This window comes from Parasteatoda tepidariorum, chromosome 9, assembly GCF_043381705.1.
Source record: "Parasteatoda tepidariorum isolate YZ-2023 chromosome 9, CAS_Ptep_4.0, whole genome shotgun sequence".
Lineage (NCBI taxonomy): Eukaryota > Metazoa > Arthropoda > Arachnida > Araneae > Theridiidae > Parasteatoda > Parasteatoda tepidariorum.
In genome coordinates, this window is record NC_092212.1 from 49570506 (window position 1) to 49593005 (window position 22500).

Genomic DNA, 22500 nt, shown 5'->3' on the forward strand with positions numbered 1-22500 from the left:
TCCAATTAATTTGTAATTAATTGGATAATTAATTAATTTGCTAATTAATAAATTAATTAACATTCGTTTCGGCCCATGGAAAGTCCTGTGAGAGATAAAAAATAATTCAATATATAGAAAAATCGGTATTTTATTACTTCAATGCAGACTATTAGTTATTGTAATTGTCTCATACTCCAATTAATTTTGTGGTACTTTCACGTACTATATAATGCATATTTATTGTCAAAATTGATTTCGAAAATTTTATATATCTGCAGTTTTTCAGAAAAAATAATTAATTACTAATAAATAAATAAAAAATAATTAATAACGGTTAATTTAATAAAAAATTGACATCAATTTTTTTTTTTCAAAATTTTTTCCACATTAATTGGAGTATGTAATAATTGCAAATCAATTAATTAATAAATAATAATTAATTAATGATTAATTAATAATTAATTGNCTGATCCAAGTGGTCACCCACCCGCACACTGACCGCAGCCAGTGATGCTTGACTTCGGTGATCTGCTGGGAACCGTGTCTTAACGATCAGTCCACTGCGGAACGGTTGGAGGAAGCAGTTTTCTATCCTGTCCTTCTATCTTCTATCAATGACTCCTGGTCGCAGATAAAGAGCAGGACATATTTGCATAGAGCAAATAACCTTTGTCAAGCATTGATATTGATTTTTCTTCCATTTATTAAGCTACATATACAGTCAAATTTGTTAATTGGGCAACCTCTTTATGTTAATCACCTGACTAAGTTGATCCTAATGATCAAGCACTAATATGGTAAAAACAATTAAATTCCCTCTTTATAAGTTTATCACTCGCATAAGTTCCACAAGTGGTCAAATTACGCAGAATTCACTTGTAGATACAAAATATAATTTATTATTTTTTTTAAAAAAATGATTGACACTTTGTGACGCTTGTTATTCAGACTAGAATAAATATCTAATCATAACTTACTTGATGTATAATTCTCGAGACCAAGTCTTCAGTGTATAGAGGACGCATTGACAAATAAGATATAACATCAATTCCGGAAAGTTTTTCCATTACGAAAAACATAGAAGTTTTTGATGCGCTAACGGAATGGAGGTTGGCAATTTTTTCATGCTGGAGGGATTTGTATATTTCTAATTCCTTTTGAGCAGCTTGTCCGGCAGGACCATTAAGATCCAGGGCTTTGGCAACAAATGTGCCATTAATCTTCTTCTGCCAAACTTTCATTACTAAAGAAAATCTTCCCCTGCAAAACAAGATTTTTTTTTTAAAAAAGAGAGAGTTTTAATTTAAGTATAATATTAGTACAAATTTAAGTTAGAGTGCATATATTAAGATGATGCAAAGATAGTAGAGCATGTAAAGATGAAAAAGCACTAACTTGGCTACTTCAGATATGTAATTATAAAGCTCGGTGGGTTCAGCTTCTTGAACCACAACGGGTTCATCTTCTCTACCATAATCAAGCTTCATGCGTTCCATAGCATCTAAGATTAATTCTTGTCCACTATCCGTTTGGTCTTGTTGAAACTTTTCTGCCCTTCCGAGCTCTATTTTTGGCGAGGCTGATGAAGAATAAAAAGTATTCACAATTATTTTACGAATACCTATAATATTACAATAATTAAAAAAAAAAATAAATCATACAGAGCCGTAGTGGCTCAGGGAATAGAGTGCTCGCCTCCCAATGAGGTGACATGGTTTCGTTCCCAGCGATTGCTGGTCGCTACGATTTCCGCACCCGGCTCGCACCGATCACTGTCCTCAATGGTAGACGAATCATGGGTTAGAGTCCCCTTGACTCCAGACTAACCGTGGGAGGTTTTCATGGTTTTCCTCTCTATGCAATGCAAATACGGGTTAGTTCCATCAAGAAGTCCTCTACGGAGGCAAATTTCTTCCACTATTTGATTCAGAAGTTCCATTGTCTTCTGGATTGGATTCAAAATTACAAGGCTATGGAGTTGAACTTTGGTAGTCGTAAACTAAAAATTTTGTCGGCTGTTCAACGACGGTTATAAAACATAAAATACAATAACACAAATAAAATTTGGTTTGAACTATATATGCTTAGATCTTAAATTAAATCATTCTTAAACAATCTAAATGTGTTTTTTTTAGTTCTTTAACTATTTATCGATTATTGTAAACTCTGGAAAAAAAATTTTAAACTTTATTCAATTTTAAGTGTCAAAGCTGCCCAAAGATATGGATTGAATACGTGTGTATTGAAAAAACTCAAACGTTCTTAAAAGTGTTTCATTTTCTTTATGGCACTTAAAAGAGTTATTCAGTAAATATGNTTTTCTTCCTCTTTCTTTAAAGAAGGACGAAGTATTTTGTTCTCGTTATTTGAATTTTTCTAGTCTTAAACGAGGATAAAATTTTAACTTAATTCAACAAGCAACTTTTAAAAATATCCATGAGCGCGAAGATTCGTTTATGACTTTTGCGAGTGCTGTATTGAGGCGAGCGTAGGGTTGCCTCTGAGTGAGGGTTACTAGATAAGGCGGTGAAACAGTTGACAAATAAAACCGCGGAGAGTGGAGGTGCCCGGGAGTTGACAATGTGTAAAGTCGCCTCAGGGAATAGAGTGCTTGCCTCCCAATGAGGTTACATGGTTTCGTTCCCAGCGATTGCTGGTCGATACGATTTCCGCACCCGGCTCGCACCGATCACTGTCCTCAGTGGTTGACGAATCATGGGTTAAAGTCCCCTTGACGTCAGACTAACCGTGGGAGGTTTTCATGGTTTTCCTCTCTATACAACGCAAATACGGGTTAGTTCTATCAAGAAGTCCTCTACGAAGGCAAATTTCTTCCACTATTTGATTCAGAAGTTCCTTTGTCTTCTGGATTGGATTCAAAATTACAAGGCTATGGAGTTGAACTTCGGTAGTCGTAAACTCAAAATTGGGTCGGCTGTTCAACGACGGTTATAAAACAAAATACAATAATACAAATAAAATTTGGTTTGAACTATGTATGCTTAGATCTTAAATTAAATAATTCTTAAACAATCTAAATGTGTTTTTTTTTTTTAGTTCTTTAAATACTTGTCGATTATTGAACCATTTCTCTGGAAAAAAAAATTGTTAACTTTATTCAATTTTAAGTGTTAAAACTACCCAAAGATATGGATTAAATACGTGTGTGTATTGAAAAAACTCAAACGTTCTTGACAGTGTTTCTGTTTTTTTATGGCACTTAAAAGAGTTATTCCGTAAATATGCAAACACTAACTGTAACCTAAATGTAACTTAATAACTCTGTAGATGTAAAAACAAACTTTAAATTCAAAAGTAGATATAGAAATAATTCAAAATCATAATTATTATAATTTTTTTAAAGTTAAATTTTTATCTATCTTTCAAATTTTTGCGCTAGAGGTTATGCTATAATTTATTATATAGGACTTCGTTTCGTACTAAAAGTACACTCTCAGAAATAAAACTCACTTTTGACGATTCAGCAATCCTTGTGCTTTATTTCGTTAAATTTGAGAATCCATCTCGAAATCACGTGATATGTGACGAAACGTGAAGGCTCAAATATATGACGATAATGATTCCTAAACTCGGATCCTCATTGTAGTGCATTGTGAGAGATAGTTAACTAGAATGAAGATTAGACGATCGAAACTAAAATGAGGAAATTTTTATTTACTTTTGGCGAAGAAATGGCGATAGTTATTTCGTCACTCTGACGAAATGTATTTCGAAAATAAGGAAAATTTCGTGTAATTTGAGTATCTATTTTTAACAGTGCATTAGTTCTTTTCCATGTAATAAGTAGCTTGTCCTTATTCAATAGATTTTACACAATTTTTTTTTAAAGTAATTGTTGAGTTTGAAGTTTTCAAATACTTTTACCCTCTTGTTGAAAAATCGAAAAGAAATCAATCGAAGAGCCAGGACAAAAATCAATTCAAAAAATTTGAATTTATTGGTTTAACCCCTTTATGATCGGTGGATAGAGAAAAAGCGGTTCCCCAGGTCCTCACGTTCCGAGGGTATATGTACTGAAGTGTACGATAGCATCGAACTGAGATCACATCCGTGTGATCTTGGGCCGCTGGAATCAGAAAGGCTCGTTTCATATATGATATCGTGGGCCATGAAGGAAGAATCGCGTGGAAGGTATGTGATCATGTTTCTGATTTGGAGTTAAACAAATTTGTGTCTATTAATGTTAAGTAGTTTACATTTCCTCAACGTTCCTTGGTGTAGTACATTTTGGGGATGATATTTTCGTCAAAGTAAGGGAGAATATAATTCTACGCGAGTCGTCTATTTGTAATAATTCAATCATTGTTATATAAAATAGCTAATTTCGAGGTCGTTTTCCAGTGAAACTACTGAATCTTTTTTCAAGATATTTTTTTGCTTGTATTCATAACAAGGACAAATTAATTTTTTTTTTTTAAAAAACCGATGTAGTTAATCAGGAAAAAAAAACATTTAATGAAAGTATTGCAAAAATAAAATCATATATTTGAAAAGTTTTGTGAGCCAAGTAAGTGACACTTTCAAAGCTAGTAAAATCAGGGTAAGAAGAAAAAGAAAAAAACAAAGTACTATTTCATTATAGATTTATTTGAAAGCGGGCCTTATAATTTTTTGCCTTATTTTATTTACCACTATTTAATTTGAAATAAAAATCATGCAAGCCTACTCCAAACTAATGGGGGTAAGTTACGTTAAAATTAAAAAGAATGAAACGATCCTGTTACATTAACACTTTAAAGCCGGGAAAAGTGAAAAAATTGGTACGGGAAAAGAGAAAATACTGGTAGAAGAACTATTTTAATATTATATAATATTCGGGAGGAGTTAATCTATTCTCAACAATAACAATTCACTGTAAGGAAATTATCACGGCGAAGAAGCAATTCAATATAAAAATTGCATCCGTTAAAAACAATTGGTAGTTANACCAAGCATGCTTGGGAACTAACACTGGGGGTTCCGCGTTCGGCTGACCACCTGACCGGAACATATGCTCCTGCACCCCAGAGCCCAAGGTCAAGAAAACTGAGATGGGCACAGTCGGCCTTGGCCCTCTTAATGGGCTGTCGCGCCACTGAGTTAGTTAGTTTTATATGTAGAGCCACCTCAGCTAGATTTGGCATGTGACATTTTTAGCGGCAATAATTGATCGATTCGCCGTGTAAGAGAAATAGTAACGTAAACAAAACAAAGCAAACGTTGCCACCGGCGGAAAAGAAATGTAGCCAAAATTTGGGAGCCACGTAAGAGAATTATATATATTAGATTTGAAAGCGGGCCTTATGAATTTTTATTTACTATTGCCTAATTTAAAATAAAAATCATGCAAGCTTACTCCAAACTAATGGGGATAAGTTTTAAGTTAAAATTAAAAAGATGAAACGATCCTGTTACATTAAACATACTCTTATTGATGAGACTACTTTATATTATTTTCCCTGATTAATAAATATCCCTGAAAATGTCACTTACCTGGTTCTTCCAATAGGCGTTTGAGAAACGTATTATAAGTTACGAAAATTTTAGGACCTAGATTCACGAAAACCGCACAAGAGACCAAACCACCTATCTAAATTCAGTGAACTGGATCTTAATTTATTCTTTATCTGAAGTTAAAAATAATTAAGTACAGACTAAGCACTAACCTTCTGCCAGAGTTAATATAGGTTCAGATGGTAAACTGAATTCACTCCAACCGAAACTGTTCACAGCAGAAATATGGAAATAGTATGTAGCTCCAGGCTTCAAATTTCGAACTAGATAAAACTCATGAGAAATATTGTTGGCTATTTTCGTCCACGATTCAGCACCTAAAAGGATATATATATATATGTATATAAAAATTTCTCAACTGTTTCTTTAAAGTATTTATTATAGATTTCGAAGAATGATAATAAAGTTACCTTCTTCCTTATGTTCCAAAGAATAGCCAAATATTGGACTAAAGCTGTCGATCTTTGGTGGCATCCATGTCAAATAAATTTCAGTATCTGATATTTTATCTGCTATTGGAGGGTCCGGTTTAACAGATACACCTGTACACATGAAAATAACTATAAATTAAGGTGAAAAAAGGAGCATACCTACAAACTCTTCCGGATTTTCCAGAAGATTTTAATTTAATGTGGAAGCAAAATTTTTGCATTCATGTTTGATTCCTGTTTTAACAAATTCGATTTAATATATTTTTTTAACACTACAATTACATTTAAATAGTTTAAAGATACATAAATAAAACCAGCTAGATTTTTTTCATTGCGTTTTTAGTGATGGCGAAAAAGATATTTATTATTTGTCTACACTACAATATCACTTCAATACTTATTTCACTATCACTAGGAAATTTTTTTTTGAGAAGCAAAAATCTTGGAAGGTATGAAAGCAATGGTAAAATAACGATAATTATTTGTTTTTCCATAATAAGTTGTAGAGTGGGCTGACAGTAAAAACACGGTTTCCAATAGAACCACTTTGCGAAAGGACCAAGTGTGCACGGTAGTGTGATTCTCTTTAAACTGTTCTACCAAAAAGTGCTCGAATTCTGGCGCAGGTATATCCTGTGCCTTATTAAAATTGTGATGGCATGTCTTCGGATCATCCTCAGGTATGTTTCCTAGACCATCACCTATAGCACACTAGTTCGACCTAAATAGAGTACTACTATTACTATTCCCCGTAATGAAACAAATTTTTTTGAAAACTCTTTTCTAAGTACTAACACTCGTCAAGAATACCAAAATTAAATCTATGAAACTACTTTGTTGATATTTCGTTCGAGAACGCCATTTTTATGATTCCTCACTATCGCTTCTCGATTCTTAGCTTTCTATCTTGATCAATTTTGCAAGCAATTCTCTGTTGTTTTTTTCATTGATTCATTATTATTTTCAACTACATAGTTATAAAACAAAGTATTAAATTAGTATTAATGTAGTGTAAGTTCCAAATAAAACATTTTATGAAAAACTAGAAAATAGTATTGAATATTTTACGCTAGATTTACGGGACGCGCCATTTTGACGCATTTCGAATTTTATAAGGAAAATTACAAAACTCTTTTGCATTTTTATTTTATCTCTTGTAATAACTTTTATGCATTGATCGAGGTAAATATATATTGAAGTCTATTTTTTTCAAAAGCTTTGAAATATCGAAATTCTCTTTGTGGTGTACCTATACCCTATCTCTACGGATATGCGTCAATTTGACGCAATCGTAATTTAGACAATATTTTGAGTAAACATGTAAATATCACATCAATAATAAATAGGAATGTACCGACAATACTTCGATCCGTTATCCGATATCGTTATCTCAAATGAAACAAGCGATAAACAACTGTTGTCGATAAGCAATAATAGAAAGAACAAACGCAAAATGTCAGATTTTGAAGGTTTCAGTTGCTTAGTTCGAGTATTGAAAAATAAAATACTAGAATACTTCATAAATATGTATCTCATATTTTTTCTTTTAATTACATTGCTTTCTTATTGCAGAGCTACCAACTGCTCCGAACACACCTAAATATTTTAATAAGCGGTAAATAACTAGTAAGTAAATTTTCCATATAAAAAGTGGTGAATTATATAAACCCACGAATTATTTAGAAATAGTGGTGGATAAATATCTACTCAATTGAATTTATTGAACCAAGAATCACAATTGATAAACTACCATTTTAAAATATATATTTGCTGTCCGGTGCAAGTTGGCATCTCTGTAAGTGCTGTTATACATATTCGTTCATGCGCCAAATTGTCGCGTGTTCGTAGAGATAGGTATATAAGAAACGTTCGTAAACCTAGTGTGGAAAAAAATATTTGCCGAAGTGAGAATGAATAGACATAATTGAAAGGGATATAATATCGTTTCTCAATTATCAGCTTCCTATCTTGATCAATTTTGCAAACAAATCTTTCCTATTTTTTTCATTGTTTCATTATTATTTTCAACTACTTACAAAACAAAGGATTAAATGACTAACTTTAAATAAAATTTTATAATGTGGTGTAAGTCCCAAATTAAAAATTTTGTGAAAAATTAGAAAATAGTACTGAATATTAAAATTTTTTTTTAAAGGGACAAAAAAGTTTTGTACATTTTTTTGATAATTTTTTAATAATTAAGGAAATAAAGGGTTAAATATTATTGAAAATTCTAGTATGGCAAAACAGCATTCGACATCAGAATATTAACTAAAAATGCTGGACGTTAACCCATTAAGTTTCCTTGGACTTCTTAAAATAGATAAATACTGGTAACTTAATTATTTTATTTTGGAAACTCGTATTAGAAAAGAAAGATACTCGCATGTTCACCAAATTATAATTATACAAGTACCTGCCAACTTTTACACTTTCCGAGAAAGGATTTTTCAAGTGGTAGTAAAACAATTAACGAAGAAAAATTTTACTCAAAATTGTATTTATATTTTAACCAGGATGTAATTCGCTTTAGTAACGACATATGTTTTAATATATTTGTTGTAATTATTTATGTGTAGTTGTGGTCAAACTCATTTATAATTATCCTTATAATTTAAGAAGTTAAATGGAATAACATGAGTTTCGCTATTATTAAATATAAAATTAAAATCGTCTGGCAAAACCGAAAGAGTTTGCATATGTATATATACGTACCTGCCAACTTTTAAGCATCTGGCGTAAAATTATATTTCTATATTTAAAGNTCAAAGTTTATGTTCTTATAAGAGGCAAAAACACACAAAGAACGATGAAGTTAAGTTATAAAAGCAAATTTAATGGTACGTGATTACAATAAGTGTTCAAAACAGTGGCCGGCAGCGGCTATGCTGGTACAACGGCGAAGAAAAGATAGGCGAACTTTCCCTGCAACGGCCGAAAGCTTGGCGACAAATGACGTAGCTCAGTAACTCGCAATAGGAATGGAGCTTTCTCGTTTGCATGAAAAAACTTTCCAAATGTGCCAGCACCTTTGCGTTTTGTTTTCGACCAGGCATTCTTTGATAAAAATTGTTTGTCTGGGTGTGTACTATCACTTCCTAAAATTTTCCCCATCTTTTTAGAATCACCCTGTATATATTTGCCGAAGTGAGAATAGACATAATTTAAAGGGATATAATATCGTTTCTCAATTCTCAGCTTCCTATCTCGATCAATTTTGCAAACAATTCTTTCCTATTTTTTTTCATTGTTTCATTATTATTTTCAACTACTTACAAAACAAAGGTTTAAATGACTAACTTTAAATAAAATTTTATAATGTGGTGTAAGTCCCAAATAAAAAATTTTACGAAAAATTAGAAAATAGTATTGAATATTAAAAAAAAATTTTTTTTAAGGGACAAAAAAGTTTCACACATTTTTTTGATAATTTTTTAATAATTAAGGAAATAAAGGATTAACCCGTTTTGTCCCGAATTAATATATTGAAATGATACAAAAAGTAGTTTTATGGAAAAAGTGGTATAATATATTTTCGAAATTAATTGTTTTTTCTACTGTTAGGGCATTCAAAAAGTCTTTGATAGATCAAAAAGTACTTGCTCCTTAAAATTCTAGATCTAATCAGAAATAACTAAATCATTGTGGTATCTGAGAATCTTTTAATTCACCCAGATAAATGAAAATGCTGAAAAAAATTTTCCACCACAGTGAATGTTTTTGAAAAAAGGAACTGTACTAAATAAATGACGCTGGGCGTTAACCGGTTAAATATTATTGAAAATTTCAGTTTGGCCGAACAGCATTCGACATCAGAATATTAACTAAAAAAGCTGGACATTAACCCATTAAGTTTCCTTTGACTGACTTTTTGAAACAGATAAAAACTGGTAACTTAAATATTTTATTTTGGAATCTTACATTAGAGAAGAAAGATACTCGTGTTCCCCTAATTATATATATATGTATACTTGCCAACTTCCACTCTTTCTGAGAATGGACTTTTCAAGTGGTAGTATAACAATTAATGAAAAACAATTTTACTCAAAATTGTATTTATATTTTAAACAGTATGTAATTCGCTTACGTAGACATATGTTTTAATATATTTGTTGTAATTATTTATATGTAGTGGTGGTCAAACTCATTTATAATTATCATTATAATTTAAGAAGTTTAACGGAATAATATGAGTTTCGCTATTATTAAATATAACAATAAAATCGTCTGGGAAAACCGGAAGAGCTTGCAGCTATATATATACATATACAATATTGATTTGAAATTATTCAGATGCTTATTTTTTTAGCTAAAGTAATGATCACCCTTGTAAACAATCAACTTAGTTTTACCTTTTATTTACTAAATTATTAAAAAATTATCAAATATCTCAGTAACTTTTTTCTTGTGAAATAATGCATATTTCACAATGTTTTTTTTAAAAATTAATCTTATTTTCTAATTTTTTATATATTTTTTTTATTTGGGATTTAAACCACGTTATAAAATTTTAATTAAAGTTAAACATTTACTGCTTAAGTTATAAAATTGTAATTGAGTTCAACATTTAATAGTTTGTAAAATGCTAATGAATCAGTAGAAAAAAATAATGTATGAAACACTTGCTTGCAAAATTCATCGACATAGAAAGCTAAGAATTGAGAAATGAAATTTAGGAATCATAAAATGGCGTCCTCGAAAGTTTTTATTAATTGTTAGCGAGTAAAATAATAAAACTTTTCGAAGAATAATTGCGCCCACTTACTAAAGTGTCAACACGAGATCACTGTAATAAAGTTGCATTTCATTTGATTCTTTGAATTTTTTACATGAAGTGGTGGAAAAATTACTTAAGATGAAAAATACTGAACTAAAAATAACTTAAATTTCGTTACTACTAGATAATATTTTTTTACAAAGTGGAGTTGTTGTTGTAGTTCATTTACGTCGCACAGAGCTGCACAATGGGTTATTGGCGACGGTCTGGGAAACATCCCTGAGGATGATCCGAAGACATGCCATCACAATTTTGATCCTTTGCAGAGGGGATAGCACCCTCGCTTCGGTAGCCCGACGTCCTGCACGCGAAGTCGAGCACTTTACGAAAGAACAGTTTAACGAGGGCCAATACCGCACACCCTCGGTCCCTACGTAGACTGATCCAAGTGGTTACAAAGTGGAGCAAGTTGGCATCTCTTCATACAGCTCAGCCGGGGATGCCCCTTGTCATAACCGTAGCTGGATGCTGGATATTCTGTAAATCTCGGTATTTGGCGCGAAGCGCCACTAACCGATTCATCGATTCTGTAATGTTCTATGATGTGGGATCATAAAACCAAAGAAGTTCTAAGATCTAAATTCTAGGAAGTTCTAAGAAAAATTTTCAGAGTCTTTACAGAAGGTGGGCAGGTGTTGTAGTCAGGTGATCATCATTGAGCTGGGGAGATCCCATTGAGTATAACCGTATCAAAGTGGCATATCACTTAAGCCTTTGAATTATTTATAAATAGTGGCGTGTAAAAACCCTATGAATCGAATTTGCTAAACCAAGAATTATACATTAAAGGACTACCACTAGAAAATATTTATCTGCAGTCCGGCCTAAGTTCGCCTCTCTGATAATTGAAAATAATATTATTCAGACTTAAACGTCCAGTCGATACATAAAAGGGTTAAGAGCAGATTTCCATTTTGTTTTTATAAATGATTTTTACATCAAATCGAATCGTTGCCTTTGAGTTACGTCAACACAATTTTATTCTTCGTGTTGTCCACGAACACCTCTTCAATTCAAATTCATTGAATAGTCTATATTATTATCTTGTATTATATATTTTAACTAACTAGATATGTTTATTTAAGAACAGCATAAATTTAATTCTTCCTAAAGATTTCTATTTTTACATTTTAAATATTTGCGAAATTCATGTTTTTTTCTATTTATTTGGAATTATAAATTAAATTTATAATGTTTAAGACTACTACTAAAGGTAAATAGATACAACTATGATAGTTCATGATAGTTACAAAGATGCCAACTTTTTTCCGATAAACAATAAACACGGTTGTTACGTTTTAATTTCTTTATTACTAAGCTTACGGATACTCCCTCTAGCGGAAAATGACCAAGGTAATCCCTCTCGGAAGTATTCCTCCAATATTTTGACTAGATAAAAGTAGGACAGAGATCTATGTTCTATCTATGGAATGACATAGATAGAAGTAGGACAACGGTATAAACTGAAGTCTGCTATTGCTTTTGTCACTTTTACTGCCAGTATCCTAGCTGTCTACGGGCTCTATTACAGATGAAAGAGTGTGGGGACCGCTTCGCGGGCAAGGACTCTGTACTCAACTTGTTCCGGACAGCGGATAAATATTTTCACGTCGTTGTCTTTAAATGTACAATTCTTGGTTAAGTAAATTCTATTTATGGAGTTTTTACTCACTACTACTTCTAAATAATTCAAAGGCTTATGTGATACGGCACCTTTAGAGATGCCAATTGTTCCGAATTCTACAAAATATTTTTAAAAACGGTTGAGAACTATAAACTGAAATTTTCAGTTTTATGATTAATTTTGTCAACTTATTACAAGGCTTAAAAGTTAAAAGTAGTCTCACCTGCAACGTCTATTCAAAATAAATCTCTAAATAAAGTTAAAAAAAACTCTTTAAGATGTTTTTGTGGACTTACAACCAAGATTCAATCTCGCCCTGCAGACAGATACACCATGACAATTTCTTGACACACACTTATAGGCACCAACATCATAGGCCTTGGTCGGTCTTAGTGTTAGTGAGCATCGACCATCTGACCATTTACTTATCTAGAAAAAGAAATTGCTTTTACAGAAGAAGGGTAAAATAGAAATCAGAAAATTAAAATAATGCTGTCTTGTATTGTAGGCAAAATGCCACGTTGTTATTATCAGGTCTACTGGGAAGTTTTGTCCACGAAAGTATATGCTTCCTTTTACAGTAATGCAAAAGGTCCTTTTATAAAAGAAAGTGGTAAGGTATTTACTTTTTAATTTAATGGTAAATTTCTATTACCTATTCAAACTGTAAAGAAAGTATCTGGCCGGGATAGCCTGGTCGATAGGGCGCTGGGCCTATGTCCGAGAGTTCGTGGGTTCGAACCCCGCCGGCCGAAGACTCCCCGTGTAGTAAAGTGACTGATGTACGTTAAATCTGTAGAGTCGCAAAAGTTCTCCATGTTCCCATAACAAATCAATACCTCTGGGGGTACTGGATTGGATATCGATTATTCTCTGATTCAGGTCAAAATTACGATCTGTGGATGAATGGATGTATGAATGGGTCCGCCCTATAAAAGGGTGTGACGTATGGTGCGACAGAAGTCAAATTCTAGGCCATAGATGGCGCCACTGGAAAACAAGAACAATCGCACTCCCTCTGTCTAAACACGCATACGTCAACAATAACAAGTATCTGATAAAACTCATCTGATATATACATTTAAGAATAAATTTCCTACCATTTTTTTTTTATTGTAAAGGCACCTTTTGCATTCTTGTATAATGGATTGTGTTCTTTCGCGAGCAGAATTTTCCAGGTAGACCTAATAAATAAATTCCAAAAATGAAATACTTGTGCTTCAATATTTTTGGTGATAGAACTCACCGCTTAAACTGATGCTAGGTTCTATTAATGGGTGAAATAAATTTTATCCCTTATTGTATTTTCGTAGTTTTAGAAAATATTTTTTCTTGTGGAAGCAAAGCCAATGTATTAATATTTTAATAAATTAGAATAAATGAAATTTTTTCTACCCCTATAGATAACTTTTATAAACAGATATTTTACAGGACAGATAGAGGAAGTCATGACTAGTCTTGATGAAAGTTTTTATGACAATTCTGTTTTTTTTTTTTTTCTTTAAATTCGTCTTGGTTCGGGACTATTGTTAATTATTTTTCACCCAGTACTCAGCTCATATGCTTAAATGTGGGCATGGCAAATTTGAGATTTTTGCTTGTTAGTTTAAAATATCATTTTTATTTTGAACTAAGTAGCGGTGAATTAAATAAATCAAACTATTATTACCTCTCTCACAAATTAACTGCTCCAAAAATAATTTGGTTACCAGTTTTATCTTTTTTGATTGTCATCACCCTGAGAAAGCGTATTTGTAAAGCGTATATATGTTTTTATTAGTATTTTCTTATTAATTTTAAATAAAATTTGTTAGAGGCTTTTAAGTATGAATTGGATTAATTTGATATGAATTGGATATGTTTATATTCTCACTTTTATTGTATGTGTAAAATAAGTAGGACTAGAATATTGATGACCTAAAAATTCTTCAAACACGCCCTAAAAATTTCTTAAAAAAGCTTCCAAAAACTTAAAATGACCTTAAATAAAAAATAATGTGCTATAACATTTCAACGACATTTTTTATAGTAGTTTTTATCTTTTTAAAAAAAAAATTGTTCATCGTAATCTGCGTTTATAAATTTAATAAAAAACAAAGAGCTATTTAAAGTAAATATGTATTTATAAGTGCAATGAAATGTGAACAAGTACCTGATAAAGACAAATTGAAAATTATATAAAGTCTTATATCATCAGAATTTTATTGCATTTTAAAATGTTTTTTGATATCCTTAAAATCGAAAGAACGGCTTTTGTTCAAATGTAGAATGCTTTAAAAATTAAAAATATCAATTAAAAGCAATAATAAAGGATTAAAAAATAGATAAAAATCACTAAAATTCTACAAATAATGCCTTGTAGAGGAAAAAACGTCTAAAAATAAATTTATCATCAACATCCTAACTCTGATAATAAACATATGCAAACAAATATTATACGTCTGGGGTTCTAGAGTCAGTTTTCTCTGACGTGTAAGATTCCACTGATAGACTAGAATAAAATGTCCCGAATTATATACTATTTACTTTTTTAAAACGCTAAAACACGCATATTGAGCCGTGTTCATTTTCTTAAATACACATTTAGAGCTATGGTCATTTTCTTAAATACGTCTTTTGAGCTCAGTCCATTTTCTTAAATACGCATTTTGAGCTATGAGAGACAAAAAGTAATAAGTTATCTAAAATTTAATTATTTTAAATTATATATATATCTTACGATTATCCTGGAACTCTCAATTAAGATGCCATCATTTCTAAACCAAGAAACTTGAGCTTCTGGATCTGCAGCAATTCTGCATTCAAACACAGCTTCTTCGTTTTCGCGTACAACTACGTGCTTAATTTTTTCACGGAAGAATGGAGCTGAACCTAAAAAGGATGAAGAGTAATTTCATCATTTCATTAGTTGTACAGGAAGAGACAAAAAAACTAAAAACAATAAACTTAAACTACCTAAAGATATATGAACGGGCTGCCAACTTATTACGTTTTTTTGGGAAAATGTCTTCTATGTTTATGTTATAATGTATGATTCTTTGTTTTGTAAATTTGATTTGAAGTTTGAAGGTTTCTTCTCCACTAATACATATAAATTATTCAAAAGCTCATACGAAAAGCCACTTAATTCCAGCTCTCTCGTGGTGAGGTATTTAAAATGTTGGCGGCATTTCGAAAAATTCTGTTTCAAATTACCTAACACTCTGTAAAATATTTTTCAAAAAAACGTAGTACTAGTTGGTAGTTCAGCAAATTATTCTGCTTAAGTACTAGAGTAGATTTAACTAAGGTGACCGGCATACCCAAAAAATGACCAAATATCGATATTTTTTTTTATTGCCTATAATAAAACTTCTACCTATTTCAAATGCACTGAAAAAAAACATCTCTCTATCTACATTTAAAAAAAAGTTATGAATGATTTTAGATTGCCCTTAAACGGAAACTTGATCAGCAGATAGAATTTAAAGTGCTTTTTGTCATAGATGATAATTTCGTGTTTTAATGTTAATTAAATCCCTAAGGAATTTTTTCTATTTAAGATAAAGCTTTGAAGTAAACTTTTTTATCTTAATTATAATACACTCATTTAAACTGTGCATGGAATAAGCATTTTATGAGGTATTATAATTTTTACAGCATGTTATATACAGGTATACCTGTATACCTAACAGGAATTTTTAACCTTTTTTTTCTACTTTATTACAAAATAATCTGTAAAAAATCTAATTGATAGGTTAACAAATGAATGCACAAAATTGTTGAAATTAATATTGTAAGCACTAAGAAAAAATTTTTTTGTTGAAAATATGTTAAAATAAAAACGCCTTAAGGATTTAAAAAGTTAGAATTTTTTAAATTTTTTTTTAAATTTAAAAAAAATTGAAACAATTTAACAATTTTTTGAAGATAAATGATAGATTATAAGTTAAATGAGCATGTAAAGCATTCACAAAATGAATGATTATACCTTAATTTTAAAAATTTTTTTTGCAAGGTTGCTGTGACCCCTTAAAAAACTAAAATAGTGATTGTAGAGTTCAGCTATAATGCATTTTTTGGAAAACTTGCCCGCATGCAATACGTTAAGTTACCGATATTAGCTTCATTTTCCAGGGTGGTGACAATCAGAGTAAAACGAAAAAACTGGTAGACATACTATTTCGTCAGCAATTTATTTGTGGGCGGGATATTGATTGTTTTAATTATTCAGTTCACTTTAGTTCACGATAAAAATCATATAGCTATACTGTGAACTAATTTTGATTAGATTTGTTATGATTAAAGTGAAAGCAACAATAAATATACGAAATTAGCCGTGTACAAACTTCAGCTATCACTTTTTATTTTTTTTTAATCCCTGTTTTCATTAGCATGTTTTGAAAATTTTATACACCACAAGGAACTCAGAATAAATTCGAAATGTGGACTTAACAAAGTTTCTTAATTGCAGTTAAACAATTGTAACCAGTTAAATTTATGAAAGTATGAGTTTACTTTTCATAATCAGTTTCCAAAAAAAAAAAATTATTTTGTCCATGACTAAAACTAGTCTGAAACACAAAAATTCAAGATCGCAAAATTGAAATTCAGTTATAATTACACTCTACTTCTTGGGCAACATAATAATGTGTAATTGCAAAGTTTGCATATCAAATTGGCTTAAGTTTAAAAAAAAATCTTTATATTTTGAATTTTAAAAATATGACTATTTTTAAAATTCAATTTCTCAGGAACTATTCGACGAATTTCACTCACATTTTGTATTTTGCCATCTGAAATCATATTCTATAAAATGATGAAAAATTTTTTATACTAGGGCATAACACTTTTCAAAAAACAACGTAGTTCTATTTCTGTTCCGTTGTTGCGACGATAATTTGTTAAAGTTTCCGAAACTCATTGATCTTTTTTTTCATTTCAATTACGAAGCAAAACAATTTTTTTTTAATATTCAAGTATGTTTTTTACTACAGATTTTTTTAAGATGATTCGCTTCAATCTATTTAATCCCTCCTCTGTCGGGGTCGCATCTCATACGTTCGGCGTTATCGTGCCCGCATTCTCGGCATCGCATATCATGCGTTTAAAATTGAATTTGAATTCGTCGCTACTTACACGTCTTTTTAAATCCCGAGATTATTTTTGCATTTTTGAATATTGCTAAGAGATGGCGCTACTAGTCCCTCTTTCTTCACAATTTTCGCTGTGAAATTTTCCGCCTTGAATTGAAATCAAACTAACTTAGTATTTTCTGTAATTTTGCTTTCATTAGTGTTACCGTTGCAGGTAAATTATTTCAGTTTTGTGATAAAAGTGATTTTTAAGCTCCAACTCCCAAGCTCTTTTAACAGAAAGTAGAAAAATTATTTTCAAAAATATTTTTACCAAATTTTAATAATTATTTCATGCAGCCTAAAAGCAATCAAGTTGATAAATACGTTATCACAGAGCATTTTTTGAAAATAAGACTTGGGTGAATTGCAGGGAAAACTGGAGGTCAGTGAATGGACATATTTCACCACCATCACATATTTCACCACCAATGGGTAGAGCAAAAAACTGCTAGCAGGCTAAAATGTTTTGCATTTTTGAATTAAGGATAAAACATATATTAATTTTCAGCAATCAAAAAATGCTCTTTTTAGGTCGGAAATTAAAAAAAATTAATAAATAAATAAATAAATTAATTAAAAAAATCGAAACAAAGGTTGAGCAATGGTTTATAACTATGTCTTTACCTGCTGTTCCTCTGAATCCGCGTCGTTTTTTCTGACTCCTTGTTTCTATGTGCTCATAGCCAGATCCTGGAGTACTAACTTCATGACGTAATCTCAAGTTTGCTGATCGTGATACTCCTTTTTTCTCATCATCTATTTCTTCGTCCATGACATCAGTAAACTTTCGTCTCTCTTTTACAGCAACCTGTGACATATTATTAATTGCATTATTTATTTTATTATTTATAACACGAGCTTGCACAAGTATGTAACTGCTAGCTATAAAAAATACTGGGGATTTCATAACATATGTTCTTATATTTCTTGAGAAAAATGAAGTAAAAGAGCGAGCACCTTAGGGTTCGCAATTTAATAACTCTGCGAGCTAAAAGCAAAAACACTGCCAATGTCTAACGAATCATTGCTGAGATTTGACCAGAGAAAACAGTGACAACGTTAAAAGCGATTATTAGAAACGCTAAGGGGATTATTATATAGCAATCAAACTGTTTTTTTTTTTTTTTGGGGGGGGGGGGTTTAGTAGTATGTTTCTCACTTGTAATTTGTTGAACTTCATCATAATCATCAAAACTTATGTGGGCTCCATTAATGCCAACTGCACCGAATTCGAGAAAATATTTTAAAAAACGGTAGAAATCTACATACTGAAATGTGCAAATTTTCCGTTAATTTTGCTAACTTTGTATACGTTACAACACTGCTAAGCTGTAACAAAGTAGCGAATTACATAAGCCGTTGAATTATTGAGAAGTAGTGGTGAATAAAAGCCCTATAATTCGAATTTACTGAACCAAAAATTATACTTTAAAAGACAACCACTCGAAAATATATCCGCTCTCCGGAGCAAGTTCGGCTCTCTGCTTTTCCCGATTTGTTAGACTTCGATTGTGTTTTTTCTTTAAAATTTAAATTTTAATTTGCTAACCTCTAATACGAAATCTCTTTTTTATTTAATTCTTGCAAGGTTTCTAAAAATAAATTTGAAGAGTGTTTTTAACAAATCACTCTGTTCTTTGTTTTACTTGGATGTTTTCAAAGAGGCTTACAGACTGCTCAAAAATGCCAATTGTGTCTTTGAGAACTGCAGTTTACAACTGTTTGCTACAATCAAAATCATTAATAATATACTGAAGAAAAAAAAAGACTTACATCTTGGTATCCCCAATGTTTATCCGCTAGATGTCTGGAAAGTATAGGGCTTCTGCTAGCACCAACTTTTAAATACCTCCGAATTCGAACAGGAAAATCTGGATCACGTAAAGGCAACAAGAACGTATCTGGACCATTTTGGTAGCTAAAAGAAAGTACGATGATTGAGACAAAAGACTGAAGTAAGAAAAGTAAATAGTGAAAATCCTTTTCCATATTTTTAACCATTTGCCTGCTGTTACATTTTGTAACAGCAAAGAAAAGCACGTTTAAGTTATAAGTTGCAGAATTTTCGTGATTAAACTACGTAAATAAGTTATTCATCGAAGACAATGAAATAATTAGTACCAGTCTTTATCTTTTTGAAAAAGCCACATGTTTCATAAATTAAAAAAAAGGCATTTAAACGGCTAAACATTGCAGAGATGCTAACTGCTACGGATTGATCGAAATATTTTATAAAATAACGGTAGTGAACTACAAACAAAAATTTTCAAATTTTCGGTTAGGGCCGGGATAGCCTGGTTGGTGGGACACTGGACCCATGTTCAAGAGGTCGAGAGTTTGATGCACGCCGGCCGAAGACTTCCCGTGTAGTAAATGGTGACTGATGCAAGTTAAATCTGTCGAGGCTCAAAGTCCTCTATGTTCCCATAACAAATCATACCTCTGGGGGTACTGATCCAGGAGTTTCCTTGTCTTCTGGATTGGTTTAAAATTACAAGGCCACAGAGTTGAATATTAGTAGTCGTAAACCCAAAATTGAGTCTGCTGTTCAACGACGGTTATGAAATAAGATAAAATTTTCAGCTAATTTTTTCATTTTTTTAAAAAAAAATGCCCAACACGGCTTTAGAGTTGCTTGCTTGGTTTATTTAAACAACTGGGTGCCTAGGCCACGCAGCGGCCCCTAACCCATCCATCTTAAAAATATTATTACAGTAAATATAACATTCTGATTTATGTAACAGTGTGGTAACATAAAAATAACCATGATTAGAAATTGAAAGACCTTGAAGGATCACGGCTTTAGAGTAGCAAAATTGCGTATTACATAAGTCTTCGAATTATTTAGAAGAAGTGGTGAGTAAAAAACCCTATAAATCGATATTATTAAACCAAGAATCATCCATTATAAACTACCACCCGAAAATATTTATCCACTGTCCGGAGCAAGTTGGCATCTCTGGCGTTAAAGAGTGTCTTATATGAGAGCAATTTGTTAACTTTGAGGAATCTAACTTAATTTGTTTTTAGACTTTTATTGATTTTCAGGCTGCAAACTTGATTCTTGATTTTGCCAATGATAACTGAAAGCCATTCTGATTACATCAATAGTCGGCAGCAATATCAGCTGATTTCTGTGATTTTGAACAAATATTTTTGCATGACCTCTGCAGAAGAGCAATTTGAAACACGCTGTTCTTCTGTCGAGTGAAGTGTGAGCTTTACAATCGAAACAATTTATAGACTTAAACACATAAAAATAACAAAAATTCAATAATAAAACTGCATTGTTTATGCGAAATTTTATTAGGAGCCTTTGTCACAGAATGTTGACAGTCTTTTCGGGAGAATTTTACTGTCATCCCTCTTCGAAAGAAGGTCTCTCTCATGTTTCAATAGCTAAATGATTGTTTTTAAAATTTGATATTACTTTTCTCAGAAGATCTGAATATTTGAGAGACCGCGTCTGTATATGGATTTGAAAACAGGGCACAATTATAATCTAAGCATGTTTTATAGACCGAGGGCCATTGTTTGTTTTTAAGCTATTGTTTATAATTCTTTTTCGAGTTTTTACTGAAAAAGTCAGATTTATAAGAATATTAACACGCCACGCTAATTTTACACGGTAAATAACTACAAACTAAATTTGCAAATATAGATAGATTTTGCTAATTTATAAAAGGTTTAGCATGACTTATTTGAGAAAAGTGGTGAATTATATATGCCTACGAATTGTTTAAAAATAGTGGTGGATAAGAATCTAATAAAATTGAATTTATTAAATCAAGAATCACAATAATTAAGCAAATTTTGAATAAATTTTCTGCAATTCCTTAAAAGAGTGTAAATTTTATAGTTTTATATCAGGTTATACGCTGTAAGCCAGCTGTTTTTCACTGCCTATGTGAAAGGTCAGTGTCAGCAAGCGGTGGTTGACGCTGCCTAAATGGAAAGTCCTGTGTCAGCTACAGATGGCTGACGCGGCGCTCAACGTGTTAATTTGAAATAAAAATATTTTTGAGTTTGTAACACTTACTGGCTTTCGGATCTAGGATCGATTGCTTCTCTTTCGATTCTTTGTCTGTAAGTGATGTCATCAAAAGCTGCAGGTTTAATTCGACTTCTGTCGAGTTCGCTGTCAGGTGTAGATGGCGGTGTATATGACTCGTCTGGTGGATAGATCATACGGCTTGGATGTGTAAAGCAGGATTCCAAAGTTCGTCGACGAAAGAACCAACGGCATGCAGCGTTTGAATACTGTATGTAATATATTAATTATAATTATGCTGTTTATTACCTTTTATAAGACACATCTATCAAAAATTAAGCTCCATTATGAAAATGATTATATAAATACAAAATTTTGAATATATGATATAAAGAATGCGTAATTTAACATCTTCGTGACAGGTGAGTCATACATGCATTCTCATGGTGGCAACAATGAAGGAATAAAAGATAAAACTGGTATCCAAACTATTCTTTAGTAGATTATTTGTGGACGGGTTAATAAAAGTTAGTTAAATTTATTTAATTCACAAGTACTTAATTCAAAATAAAAATTATACAGGGTGTTTACAAAACTCTTCATTATTAGGAAGTTGATAAATTCTTACCCATGATCTTCATTTTACCAAAATTATTTTTGTGAAAATACAAAAATCGTTTTTTTGTGAAAATACAAAAAATAGGTAAAACATATGCAAGTAATTTCTACTTGTACCTAAGTAGTAAACACAATCAAATGCAAAACTCTTCATTAAGATGTTAATTCTTAACCACGATCTTCATTTTTCCAAAATTATTTTTATGATAATCCAAAATAAAGAAAAATACATAACTTAAATTTGCCCTTATACCTAAGTAGTAAACAAAATCAATTACAAAACACTTCATTAATAGGAAATTGATCAATTCTTACCCATGATCTCCATTTTTTGTAATAATCTTTCAGACGGTCAGTATTGTTCAATTCATCACATATGTCTGGTCTTGAGTCCAGCTGAAAGCATTTACCCGAAAATGTATGAATAAAGAAATTTAAGCAAAAAC

The 22500-nt window shown here is 31.4% G+C and overlaps 1 protein-coding gene across 1 annotated transcript in view; it reads right to left on the reverse strand.

Annotated features, from left to right (window-relative positions):
* The window catches only part of LOC107440440 (obscurin), a 285805-nt gene that overhangs the window by 11489 nt on the left and 251816 nt on the right, over positions 1 to 22500 (reverse strand). The window contains exons 92-101 of the mRNA XM_071185809.1: positions 22370 to 22470; positions 21485 to 21705; positions 19219 to 19363; positions 18070 to 18253; positions 15048 to 15199; positions 12625 to 12757; positions 5907 to 6038; positions 5649 to 5813; positions 1378 to 1561; positions 960 to 1242 (exon numbers count right to left, since the gene is read on the reverse strand). Of these exons, the coding sequence (XP_071041910.1) occupies positions 960 to 1242; positions 1378 to 1561; positions 5649 to 5813; positions 5907 to 6038; positions 12625 to 12757; positions 15048 to 15199; positions 18070 to 18253; positions 19219 to 19363; positions 21485 to 21705; positions 22370 to 22470 (1700 nt within the window). The remainder of the gene's footprint in view (positions 1 to 959; positions 1243 to 1377; positions 1562 to 5648; positions 5814 to 5906; positions 6039 to 12624; positions 12758 to 15047; positions 15200 to 18069; positions 18254 to 19218; positions 19364 to 21484; positions 21706 to 22369; positions 22471 to 22500) is intronic.